A 13998-nucleotide genomic window follows, 5' to 3' on the forward strand; every position below is an offset into this window, starting at 1 on the left:
ACAGTAAGTGTGCATCGTATTGCTGTGTAGTCATTCATACAGATTCTGAGTTGGCTTGATCTCACAGAAACATTGTTCATATTTATTTAATTTATTCTTGATTTTTTTTGTCAGTTGAAACCAGTTTAAAGTATTTTGAATGGTTCAATTTTATGATTCAGATTTTAGTTATTCGTCTTTTATTTTGCTATATGACAATGAGTATCATTATTATAGCAATCAGTGACTCAATTGCTTAATATTCATTTTAATGTTATTTCCATATATTGTGTTTCCATCATTAATTCTCAACTAATTTTTGTCACAGCCTTTTGAGATAGATGTTGTTGTGAACCTTCTATAAATACTTAGATTTATTCATAAGTAAAACAAAGTTCACAATAATACCTGTGGATTATAATTTTAATTGTTCAAAGTCACATACCTAGTGCGATGCTACAGTAGGAATTGACCTCTGCATGTGGCTTTCTTCAGTTTTAGTTTCTTCACAAATCATCTGGAACATTTGCATGTTTTTGGAGCAGGTTATGATATTTGTACCCAAAGAAAATCACCTCCAGAGGCTTTTGGTTTCAGATGTTGTGCTTTGTGTTTTTTTTTTTCTTGGAAACAAGTGAACACTGAGACCTGAGAATTAGATCTAGCATCTTTAGTAATAATTCAGCTTCATAACCCAGTTCTGCTGTGTTTGGTTATGATGAGTTCCTGTTTCTCACCAGTGCTACCAGTAATACAGATGGAAAAGCACACCATGGTTGTGCTTGTCTTCTTTATTCTGTGCTTTCAGCATTCATGAGCATGGCTAAGGAAGGGTCATGCTGAGCACAGAGAAAACACTTGTGCAACAGAACTTCCTGGGGAGATACTCCACACATCTACTCACCCCAGATAGGGAGCTCACAACAGACTGAAGTGTAGATACCACTGAAGTCCATCTTGGTGAACCAGTGAGTTTTATTGGGGTTACTTATGGGTGAAGGGGTTCTTACAGAAGCAGAAATAACTGACAGATGAGACCAAGCCCATCTCAGCATGGATGACAGCTCACAAAACTGGAAACAGAGCATGCTGCACAGCTAGCAGGCAGCTCAACAGAGTGTCCCTTCCAAGTGGCTCAGTTAACCTTAAGCTCTCCAAACAACTTGGGTATTTTTTGCTTGTTCCAGATAGCTAGTCTGGTTTAAGAGTCTTATTTGAAGTTTGGCTCATCTGAGAATGATTCTCAGTGGTCTTTATTGTTTTACTTTGGGTGGTAGGGGCCTAGTGAATCTGGTTGGTTTCAGGGACTTCCTGAAGCTATTTTGAGTTGTTTGCCTTCTGGCTTAAGAAAATTCCTTGCAGGAAGGTGCTTCTGTATCAGAGGAAACTGATACATTAACACTCTCTTATATGCTTACATTAAAACCTTATTAAAATGAGCATGTGGAAAAGATAAATTGTCCCTATTTTTGCTTGTTTTTTATTGTGTAAATTTTAGTAATATGAAATTGTTATTACTTACCTATAACCAGCACACTAGATTCTCAGAGATAGACTGAATATTTCTTTTGCTTTTCTACCATTATTCTGATTCACCTCAGGAAATGTTTATATAGTAGATTCCAAAGGTAAATTCATTTTAAAATGAAGGCTTTTCTGTTATAAACATCAAGAATTACTCTGCCAAGTTGTTGTTGGAGTTATCTTCTGTAGATGCCAGTGATTAGTGTTGCATTGTTGGTGATTCTAATTTGTACCTCATCAGAATGAGAAGTACAGAATGCAATACGCCATGATTGTGGGTGTTTATTTGTGAACAGAGAAAAACCATAATGGCTAGATCTGGGAATTACTAGTTCTCCTTGTTTGATATTATCTAAAGATGTCATATTCTGCAGGCATAGAATAGCATATCTATAGTCCTAGCGCATGAAAGGCAAAGGCAGGAGGATTTCAAGTTTGAGGCCAACCTGAGCTTTATAATCCTGTCACAAGACAAGATGTCACATTTCCCTATGTAACTGTGCCTTTCTTATGGTGTCCCAAAGCCCACTTTTCTTTTTTTCTGGTATATTCGCTACATTTCTTCTGTTGTTCTTCTTGTCTGCTTAAAGAGTTCGCTCCAGGAAGGGGAATGGAAGGAGGGGAGGATAATCCTTTAACAATTATACTGTGTAGCCACTATTCCTATTGTGTAGCTGTCAGTACTCAGGGGACTTCTAATTGGGAGGTATTGGGGTGAGAACTGGGGATACAGGTTCGTAGCTTCTTAGACCTCTGGGATAGTTATGAGTGATGCAGATCTCCCTAAGCCTAAGCCATTCGTGATGCAGCTGAGAAGTTTCACTGGTGGTATGGGTTCTGGTGGAGGGCTTGTGCTCAGTGCTCTTGGCCTGCTTGTTAAGGTCCAGCAGCCCTGGAGAAAGAAGATGGGAGGATGGAGTTGTCTTGTATTTTTGTTGAAATAGTGTTTCTGGTAATAGAGTAAGTTTTGCTTATAATTACTTTAAGATGGACTAGGAAATTAGTTTGAAATGTTTCTGTTAGCTAAAATGAAATGTTCAAAGGTTGTCTTCCTTCTGCTGCTTTCTGTTTCCAAGGGAGAAAAAGAATATGCTTAAATTCCACTGCGTACTGTGAGCCTCCACTCCAGAATCAGCTTGTGTTTCTGTAAGACTGAAATGTGAAAGGAAGCCATCAAGATAACCCTGGCTTCCTCTTCTGTAAACCTGACACATTCCCAACAACTGAGAAAGAAGAAAACCTTTCACTCTGCCAGGGAAGTTACAAGCTGCCATTCTTTCTCAATGAGAATTACTCCCCCAGGGCTGTGCCACTGTGGCTCTCCACTCTGACCTTGTTCTGGAGGGGAGGGGGGCTGTGATAAAATCCTGCCTCATATTGGTATATCCTGGCTTGCTCACTTTCCCCTCCAGTTGTCTACTAGATACCTCTACAGATAGCTGTCTAGCTTCTCAGCCCTTGGCCAGGGTGAAACTCTATCCCCCATACCTCGCTTCATTTGTGATGTCTCTGTTTCCTCATATCAGTTCCCCCCAGAGTACCTGAGCCTCACTTCTGACTTCCAGCTGCACCGTCAGTCAGTGCTGGTGTGTTTTTGTGGTTGTTGTTTTTAATAGTTTAATTTATTTTTATGTTATAGGCATTGGTGTTTCACCTGCATATATGTCTATGTGAGGATGTTGCATTCCCTGCAACTGGAGTTACAGACAGTTTTGAGCTGCCATGTGGGTATTGGGAATTGAACCTCTGGATCCTTTGTAAGAACAGCCAAAGTTCTTAACCATTGAGCCATCTCTCCAGCCCCTAGTATATGGTGTTAAGCTTTCTTTGAAGAAGTTTTTCAAATCAAACCCTTTTTTTTCTTTTGTTATAATTTACTATTACCCTTGTTTAGGCCTTCCATATCTCTGGCCTGGGTTGCTGCCCTATCTACCCATGGGTCTGCCATCTTCTTCCTCTTTTCCTTCTATTCATGGCTACCAGAGTCACCTTCGAGAAGTATAATGTTTCCATAGCCATGGCTTTGTTGACTCCCCACCAACCCTTCTTCCTAAACATTATTTCAGAGTCAATCACTTGAGATAATCTTTTTTCTTCTCAAATCCATGGAGTCAGAACTTTTTAACAAGAAGCTTGGTAAAACTATCACCAGTGAATTCCCCTGCAGTTCTTAGTAGAGAAATATCAGGATCACCACAATGGGGACTCTATGTAGGTCACTGCAGTTTTCCTACCTGAAGCATCCTGGTCCGCATCTAGATGCTAGGATATATTTATTTTTAATGCTCAAAATGCCATCTTTTCTAAATGGTTTTTCCAGTGTTTGTAGATCTGATCTGGGTCTAACCTAATGTCTGTTATTCATGTTATGCTGCATTTCTTTGCAAAGCGGCCTTTTTGATTTATTATAAAGAAAGGCTGTGATTGTACTCTCGGTACAGTGTTCCAGTACTGCACTCTGTACTCTTCACTTAATGGCTGAGTACAGCTCTGGGCCATGAGCTGCTTGAAGGCAGATTCTGTGCATCTCTGAATGAACAGTAGGTTCAGCGTCATTGGACTCATTTGATTCAATGTCACTGGGGTCATACAAATTCATTGAGACTCACTTTCCCCTGACACTATGTGATCTTGAGTGATATCTTCCACTTTTAGGTTTTCTTTGTGTAACATTAAAATAAGATATACTTGCTAGGTTGTGAGTAAAGGTACGTTGATACATTAAACACTCCTTAAAGACACCATTGAAGGTTGTGTCTTCAAATAGAACAGTATCTCATGTTATGATTGGTATTTTATTCTTGGTCTTAAAAAGCTGTATGATTTATAATATGATCACAGTTGCTAATAGAAGCTGCTACTCTCTTGTCCAAGCAGTGTGGAGAGCTGTTGAGGCACCTTATCATGGGCTAGACAGAACTGGCCAGCGTCTTTCCTAAGCAGCAGCTGAGCAAGCTCAGGGTATAGGAGTCTTCTCCACCTAGTGACGAGCAGCTTCTTCCAGCCCATTTATCTGTTTCCTTCTGCCATGCAATAGACAAGTGGGTAGTTACATCCGAGAAAACAAAACAACAAAAACAATTGGAAATTCACTGACTTAAAGGACAGAAATTGCTCTAAGATCTGCATACAAGCCAAATCTAATTTTGTTTGTGTTTATTTGGTTCATGTGCTGTTCAGACCATGAGATTGTTTCAAATGCATTGTCCTTTTTTAGTAAAATGATACCTTGATAAGAAAAAGGAATAGATCAAATATTAGACGTGGTTTTCAAATTTAGTCTCATCCCTAAGTGTTGAAATAACTAGAGCCAGAGCCAAGTAAATCTTTTAGTGACAGAACGATTTGAAGTTTCAGTGCTTGCATGAAATTAAATATTTCTAAAAGGCTTAAAAATAATTGCTCCATTATTCACTTGCTTATCAGGTTTCTTTTTTCAGTGACTCCTCAGTGGTAAGTGCTATTCCAGAGCTAGACTGCAAGTTAGTAATTGTTACAGTCTCAACTGAGGCATTACTGTACGTGAGTGAAGAAACCTGAGTCCCCTCTGGTTTGTGGATTATCAGTGTGAGGTTACACACACTCTTTCACCTCACTCCTTTATGCATGACAAGGTGTCTCTCCCACGTGGATTAGCTTTTCTTTATTTGCTTCAGTATCTATGTACTACCTGATGAAAACCTCTTTGAAATCATAGCATTTTATAGCTCCAAGGGATCTTGTCCAACTTCCTTTCTTTATAGAGGAGGAAACTGAGACCCTAGCTAAGTGACTTACCAGACTCACCTGTTTCCTTTTGGGTAGGATTGCATGATAGAAGGATGCTGTAATAACCATATCTCGTGCTCAGAGAAGCACTCTGTTGACTTTCTCATGGTGTCACTATGAGCACGTGAAGAAATCTAATCTGGGAGATAACACTGTTGGATGGAGTCTAGCTAATTGAGTACTTTTGCCCAGAGGGTGCTATCTTGTCAACCTGTGCCTGATATATTTTTTGTTTTGTTTCTCTCTCTCTCTCTCTCTGTCTTTGTTTCTTTCTTTCTTTGTTTCTTTTTTTGTTTGTTTGTTTGTTTTTTTTTCTCTCTCTCTCTCTCTCTCTCTCTCTCTCTCTCTTTCTTTCTTTCTTTCTTTCTTTCTTTCTTTCTTTCTTTCTTTCTTTCTTTCTTCTCTTAAATTGAAATGTAATACCAGTATTTGTAAATTCTGTATGCTAGTACGGTAAGTCCGAAATATGTAGGGCAAGACAGAATAATTGGCTTTTCTTAAACTGGAACCTGGATACTCAGGCATGTTTTTTATGTCAGTTTTCATTCTAGGAATTCTTATACACAGTTGCTCTTAAGGCCTTCAGTTGCTTAGATGCAGGCCACTCTCATTATGGAAGATAATCCCAAAGTTAATCACATCTACACAAAATACAACATCTAGACCAGTGTTGCCTGTAACACTGGACATCATGGCCTGGAGAGGTCACAATGTGTATGAATCACACACAGGTAGAGTCAGAGTGCAGAGACCAGTGTTGTCCCTCTCTGTCAACATGCCTTCTAGCTCTTTCTGCCTTAATCTTCCTTCTTGTAGTCTGTTTTGCTGCTATGCTGTTTTTTTTTTTTTTTATTTTGTTGCTTCTTTATTTTCAGTATGAAGTTCCAGGTCCATCCCACATGCTGTTCTTTTTTAGATATGCTAGCAGTCAGTTTTTTCTTGTGAAGTTGAAGTTCCTTTTGCGGAGTTTGCTAAGTATATTTAGGTTTGTTTAAAACCCTTTAGCCAAATGATGACCTTAAAATAGGTCATTCAGGAAGAATTGACATTAAAGAGAGAGTCAGACTTCTGTTCCAGTCTCTGAGACTCTTCTAAGTTTTCCATTCTTCCTAGTTACTTTCTCTGCTTCAGTAGTTGCTGCAGTGGGAAGAGGTTTGTGTTTAAAATCTGCCTTTGATCCCCTATCTCCATGCTAGCTTAGCTCTGTTTTAGAAGTCAGTTAAAATCCAGAGTGCTAATGATTATTCAGCTGAATTTATGAGTTCTTCCTGTTTTTAGGGCTTACTTTAAAAACTGTGAAACAAGTTTATTCTTTTTTTCTTAAAGCTCTTTAAAATGAATTTTCCTTTAAGAGCTTAACAAGAATTTTTCTCCTTCCTTTTCTCTCTCTTTTTCTTTTGTGTTCATTTCAGACACAGGGTCTTGCTCAGTAGACCTGGCTAGACGCAAATATGCAATCTTCCTGTTTTAGTCTCCTAAAGGTTGGGATTACAGCATGCAACACTGTACTTGGGAAGAACTTTTTTTTAAATAGTAATTATTTTAAATTGGCAAACAAAATTATATATATTGTATATAACAACGTTTTAAAATATGTATATAGAGTAGGATGTCTGAGTTGAGCTAATTTACATATACCCATTTCACATACCACATACATGCTGCAGTAAGAACATTTAAAATCTTTCTGTGGGGTTGGAGAGATGGCTCTGTGGTTAAAATCACTTGTTCAGAGGACTCAGGTTTGGTTCCCAGCACCCACGTGGAAATTCAGAATTGCCCATAATTCTAGTTGCAGGAGATCCATTCTGACCTTGAGGTCACCAGGCATGAAGGTGCTGTACATACATACAAACAAGCAAGGCATTTATACATATAAAATAAACAATTAAAAGACAATACAAATAAAATCTCTGTGATTTTCAGGAATGCAAATTAACATTACAAATTTTGTGCATGCATTTAGTTTTCTTTCGGGAAATAGATAAGGCTGCTATTTAATTTTGTAGCTAAGTGTTCTGAGATCTTAGAAAGTTTATTGCTTTTACAATTATATGTTTTGAGCTAAAAAGTATATGATTGCTGGATATTAGATTTTGAAATTCATTTGAACAGATTGCCATCTTTTGCTGTTGTTACTACTTTGAAATAGGGCCTCAGGGTGTTGCCTCAGTGGGCCTTTGCCTCCAAGGCCTCAGCGACCCTCCTGCTCGGCCTGAGCAGCTGTGACTGAGCCCAGGAGGGGTCACCGGGCAGCACCAATGGTACTGCTCCACGGCCTTTGTGCTGTTCTCCCTTCTGTTTGTGAGCAGTTTCCCAGTCTTCATAGTTAGACAAAGGCATTAATGAGTAATTAGTTGAACTATTGCCCTTTCATTAAGAACTTTAAAAGCGGCTGTGGAATTGAAGTTATTTCAGAAGTGGGCTTGAGTTGCCGATGTGAAGTTTGGTTTCCACTGAATTACAGGAACTAAGATGTATCCCAAATAAAAATGTTTTCTTGGCCTCATACCTATACATCTGCTGACCAATGAAGATGCAAGATCAGATTCTTGTAAAACTGTGTTTCTAGTAGTCTAGTAAGGCAAATTAAAATAGATGATACAGGAAAATCAAAACAGCTACAGATGCCATAATATTCAGAAAAACCCAGACTTTAAACTCTTTAAAGTTAGATTGCAGTTATGGTTACTGATGATTTTCAAAACCCTGGGTGATGGTATTTTATGTCCTTCACTAAAATGTGCTTCTGTGCTCAGGATGTAGCTTCAGAGAGCACTTGGCTAAGTCCATATGAGGACCTGGGTAAATCCCCAGAACTGACACCTCCACCCTAAGGAGCAGAAGGGTATTCTGTTGGCCTAACGAGTTTTCAGACAGCAGTAGTAGTCTGGGCACTACTTCCCCTCCCCCGTCCATCCCTATAATCAGAAAGGCAAGAATGTTGTGTTCTGCAGCCACGGGCACTGCCATCTACTCGCTCCTCTTTGCACTGCCCATTGCACCATTGCTATATAGGATGGGGTAAAGCTTGATTCAGCGTTTGAAGCATTACAGGGGACAGTGCCCTGAGCTGTGTGTCTTTGGAAGATTTGTAAAACCTGACTCTGAGAAACTGCTGTGAGAGCTGGAGACTCTGCACGTGTATATAGATATTTTTAGCAATGAAGCACAGGCCAAGACTGCAAAATAATAAAAACAGCAGCCTTAAACTATATGTTTATTTTACTTGATTTGATCTTTAAAGCCCAGAGAATCACATGTTAATACAGAAATATTTAAATCTTAATTATTTGTCATAGAAGCATATTTTTAAAGATATATACCCATCTTAGAGTTATACATCAAATTTAGGGCCCATTCACAAATTAATCAGTGAAACAGAGGCCCATTTAGAATGTTCCCATTATTCTATAGGGAAATATATAGGCTAGGACTCGCAGTGCTTGCTGTCTATGGGGACCTAAACGACATAGAAATAGATCCATTTAGACTCTTGGTATATTAATTTAAATCCCGATTCTCTTCCACTAGCTCTGTGACTCTTGATTAATAGCTTAATAACATCAAACTGTCTGTTAAATGTGGCTATGTGCTACATTGTGTGTTTCCATTAGAAAGGGAGAGGAAGAGCAGAAGTGCAATGTGTAGCACTATGACTGGCACCAAATGCATACTTAATAAATTAGGACAATAGCAGTAATTCTTATAGTTCTACTTCTTGTGGCAATGTTTTGTAGTAATGATTCCTCATTTGTTTTTCGCCTATAAAAATGTCATTATTGAGAAGTGAACTTTTGGAATTAAAGACTTACTTCCATATTTGGTCTCTGATAGGTGTTTGAGAGACTCCTGAGTGTCTGTCCTCCGTTTGTTAACTAGCAATCTCATCTGATTGCTTGTGGATGCTTTCTAAAAGTTGTCTTGTTCAGTATAGACTGTATATGGAAGGATAGCACGTTTATCTCAGTTTATTCTTGTAAATTTCTGTGTATGGATTGTAGGAATTAATCAGTTGTATTTAAATCATAAGCACTCAGAGCTGGCAAGACACAGTGCTTTTAATTGTGTCACTTTTTGTTAGGAAAGATGATTCTAAAAAGTATTTTTGAGCCATGAGTGATGCTGCATGCCAGTAATCCCAGCACAAGAGATGCCAAGGAGGAAAGATTATGAGTTCTAGATCAAGCTGGGCTGGTTAGAGAACTCAAGGCCATCTTGGGCTAGGACTAGATGGTAGGACTACATCTAAAAAAAAAAAAAAACAAAAATTAATAATTTAAACAAATAGAAATCCCATTCTCAGTCAGCAAAAGCATTCTTACTTCTACAGCTTTGGGTTTAATGAACCTTTCAGAAACATGTCTTTGCTAATCATACTATATCCTTACTAAATTTCATGTAAATTAATTACTATTCATTTTGAAAACTTTTAGTTTCCTGCTCTCAACTATATTCTGTGTTCTTTCCCAGAGCATGAAGGGGAGAAGCAAAAGCAGCCATGACCTGCTTAAGGACGATCCGCACCTAAGCTCTGTCCCGGCTGTGGAAAGGTTGGTGCGGTGCCGAAACTGGACTTCCTGTTTTTAGACTGTATCTCATTCTCTTGCGTTCTTGTTTTCTTTATTGTTTCTATTATAGAGCTCATAAAATAAATTTCTTGAACCTAGTAGTCAAAACAATAATACATTTTGATAAATGATTAATCTTAGGCTAGACTAAATACTAGAAACTGTTTGTTGTAATAATTTCATGTTGCATTGCTATCTGTCTTTGGGGCATTTTTGTTTGGGTATCATGAGTAAGCATGAGAGTGCAAGGTTACTAGCAGAAGTGACTTCATTCTGGGCCAATTTACTGTGTGTAAATTCTTACAACTTTCAGAGTTGATAGATATCTGTCTTAATTGTCTTTGTCGTTTCTGCTTGAGAGGTGGAATATTAATTAGTGTTAAATGTATTAATTACATATGATATATTGGCCAGTGTCTTAGAGATAAAATACTGTTGTATTGAGGTTAATTCATCTTCAAAAATCCTATTTCAAAATACTGTTTTCTTAGTACCCTTTTAATTTGTAGGATATGGTATCTTTAGCCAGAACCTTTTAAGCTATAGAAAAATTATTTTCTGCAAATAGAATAGCACGATGGTGGTTGTTTGTATTAAAAAAAAAATAAATAAAAATCCAGGGAATTTGCTTATCTGCTAATGCAGAATGTCTGCTCCTCTGTTTATAAATGGTGATTTCTTTGAGCATGTTCCCATCTGTTGTACAGTGCAGTTCTGAGAGTGCTATGTGGAAAAACAAAACAAGACATTAATTCTAGCAAACTAGTTATGAATTCCAGTCTACTCTTGGTATAAATGAGTGCTGTTATTAGTTTCACTATGAAGCTAAAATGTGTTTGTCTTTACTTATTTTTGTAGCGAAAAAGATGACGCAGCGGGAGATTTAGAAGATGTGAGTACTCCTTTTAATACAAATAGAGTTTGGTCAGACCATTTAGAGAGAGGTCAGAGTTCTACAAACAAGTTATGTTTTCTTTAAAAACATATATAAATACCTGAAATTTTAAAAATGAAATAATTTCTTTTGCTATTAGAATATTGGCTTCCAAATAGATTTGCACATTTCCCCATAAAATTGCAATCTTACATAAGAATTTCTGTCTTGCCTTTTCTCTGTTACATACCATAATTTGAATACTCTAAGTTTAGACGTTTTAATTTTATTTATGTTAAATTTTAAAAGTGATGAGTGGGCATCCTTTATGCTATGGGAAGTCCATGTAGGAGTTATTTATAATAGTATATTCCTATTTATACCCTTATTGGAGATGATGCTCTTTTTAAGGTGGTACCTTTAGTACTAGCTAACAATGATAAATACAGAAGGAGAGGCCAGTGAGGAGACTCAGTAGGTAGAGGTACTTGTTGTCAAGCCTGAGGACAGGAACTCAGTTTACTTACTCACAAGGTAGAGAGAGAGGAAGTATCTACACACTCAAACTGTGGCAAGTGTACATCTACACACACACACACACACAAATATAGTAAAAATTAAAATAAACAGAAGGAAGATTTTCTTGTATTATGTGAATGGTAAAGGTTTTCAAGTTATATAAATACTATGTTAGGATAAAACCTATTGTCGCATACTTTGCATAATTCAAAAGAAAATATGTAATTTAACATGTACAGAGATTTACCTTTTACCACAATCAAAAGGGGGGTTCTCTAATTAGCTATAACAGAAAGAATGAATATCTGCTTTGGTAGGAAAACATTCTTGGAAGAAGAGAAACTTGGATTGTATAGGCACTAGATGCTAACTTGGTCATTGAAGAGGAGCTAGGAAAGGTAGAGCCTATAGGATGCTCAGGTAAGCAGAGATCACACTTGTTCAGGAAGTGCAAGTTAAGCTTTAAAGTTTGGAGAAACTTGCTGTGTGGAGAAGTGAAAGGGCTGAATATAGAAAGGACTGATCCATGCCAGTCTCCTGAGTAAAAGAGTATGTTATATTCCTGGAGCCAACAACAGGCCAGTGTGACCAGTGTCGTGATGAGGAAAGAGGGATGGAGGACTGGCATGCTGCACACAGTGGTATCACCGCGCTAAGTTTGGGTTTCGTCTTAGAGGTGATGAGCAACAGTTGGATGGCATTGGTTAAGAAGAAGGGTGCCGTGGTCAACTTTGCACTGTAGAAATTGTCATTGGCAGCATTGCAGAAGACAAATGAGGGGAAGGAGGCCAGGGTAAAGAGAGTGCGGGAAATCTGCCGGAGGAGGAACGCTTTGAGGAGGGAGATCAGGAAGGAGTCTAAGAGAACCACAAGTTTACAAGTTTCCGGCTTGGTGGCCTTGTTAGCAAGGTACCAAACATAGAACTGACTTGAGGCTGGGTGGTAGATAAAAATTAATTAACAATTTGTATATTTTGAGTTTAGTTACCTTGAAGACATCTGGTTATAATTATAAGGGCTAGAAAATAGGGCTTTATTCTTAAGTTTATGGGTAGGATGAGGTCACTTAAGGAGAGTGTTTGTTCTCTGACCTGTTTTAGATCCCAAAGCCTTTTAATGTGTGCATCCTTTCCCCAGAAAGTGTCCTATTGTCACAAATAAAATCTTATGACTTTGCAAAGATCTATTTTATATCTGCTGAGGCCCAAACATGTCAGGTATAACTTAAACATCTTGCCAAACACATGCAGCTTTTGTCTAGTGATTTTTGGTTAAGTCTGCAACAAGACTTGGGATTAAATGTAATCAAGTATAATTTGATTGATTCTGTACTGATACTTTGCATATATGAAAATCAATATATGTATATACATATGTAGTTTCTTGTTTGTTTTTGTTTTGTTTTGTTGAGACAGGCTCTAATCATATAGTCCTGGCTGGCCTGGAACTTGCTCTGTAGGTCAAGCTGGCTTCCCACTCTTAGAGAAGAGGCTGCCTCTGACACTGCTTCCCGAGTGCAAGGATTAAAGATGTGCCATTGTGCCTGGGTGGATTTTATTTTTTTAACAAATAATAATTTGGGGAGTCAGAGAACCAGACTTTGAAAAACACTGCTGTAGGGGTTCATAACCCTCAAGTCAAGAAGTTTGTCTTGCTGTGTCTTGGCAGGCCAAGAAATCACAGGAGATAAATAACCCCTTTGTTGTAGGTTCTTCTTTCTCTCCCTTCTCTCTCTTTAGTAATGCTGGGAGCTATTCTAAACGATGATTATAAAATAGTAGGCAAATAGACCAGACTTTTCGCTTTCCTGGAGTATTCTCCCTAGTTGTCTGAGAAAAAAAATAAAAAAACAAAAAACGTAAACAAGTGCTATAGAAATAAGGAGGAAAGAGGAATATGAGATGGGAAGGGTTTTTTTATTTTATATTTTTTTCCTCTGTTAATAGTAAAGTCAAGATACATCACTAAGGGGGTAGGATAAGAAAAAAGTCAACACTGGGATATCTAGAATAATATTGTTCCAATCTAAAGAGAAAGACACTAAGGAGACTCTTTTAGGGAGAAGGTAGCAGCCTCCAGTGAGTTGGGGACTCCTTGCAAAGCTTTCAGAAGATAATGACTGCTGGAGCTTAGGTTAGAAGCCTAAGGGGGTTTGGCTTGGTTGGTTTTGCTGTGGTGCAGGGCACACTGGTGGGTTTTGCCAAAGGTGCTTAGTCTCAGTGATTGCAGTTCACCTCTTCTAGTTGAATGAATTCCTGGTTGATGTTATGCTGGCCAAGCCTCCAGAACCACATTTCCTGCAGGGATGAGGATGAGACTGGGTGGTGCAGAGGGAGTGCCATACAGCTGGTATAAAGTGAGCTGATTATCCCTCTCGGGGTCCCACATATGTTATTAGCCTGGAGCAGGATACAAGGGCTGTCCCAGTAGAAGACGAGTCTTCAAGCCCTTACTGGTTCAAAACTAAACATGGCCTAGAACCCAGCAAGCATCTAAGATGAGTGTCTGGAGGAGAAAGGGAGCCACAATGCCTGGAAAATACTCATTTTAGTTTTTACAGGATCGCGAGGATGAGAATGCAGAGCATGATGAATACATTGATGGTGATGAAAAGACCCTGATGAGAGAAAGAATTGCAAAAAGGTTAAAAAAAGACACAAGTGAAAATGTGAAATCAGCTGGAGAGGGCGCAGTAGAAAAGAAGCCAGCCAGCCGCAGGTAAGTCAGCCATTGTCCTTTGGCATCCGCAATTCCATCCGTCTG

General features: G+C 38.3%; 1 protein-coding gene across 2 annotated transcripts in view; it reads left to right on the forward strand.

The window, feature by feature from the left end:
• The window catches only part of Cwc27 (CWC27 spliceosome associated cyclophilin), a 175797-nt gene that overhangs the window by 18404 nt on the left and 143395 nt on the right, over window positions 1-13998 (forward strand). For both annotated transcript variants that reach the window (XM_038321639.1, XM_038321640.1), the window contains 3 exons: window positions 9745-9824; window positions 10701-10734; window positions 13796-13953. In XM_038321639.1, coding sequence (XP_038177567.1) covers window positions 9745-9824; window positions 10701-10734; window positions 13796-13953 — 272 coding nt within the window. The remainder of the gene's footprint in view (window positions 1-9744; window positions 9825-10700; window positions 10735-13795; window positions 13954-13998) is intronic.

Source organism: Arvicola amphibius, chromosome 3 (genome assembly GCF_903992535.2).
Source record: "Arvicola amphibius chromosome 3, mArvAmp1.2, whole genome shotgun sequence".
NCBI classification, from domain to species: domain Eukaryota; kingdom Metazoa; phylum Chordata; class Mammalia; order Rodentia; family Cricetidae; genus Arvicola; species Arvicola amphibius.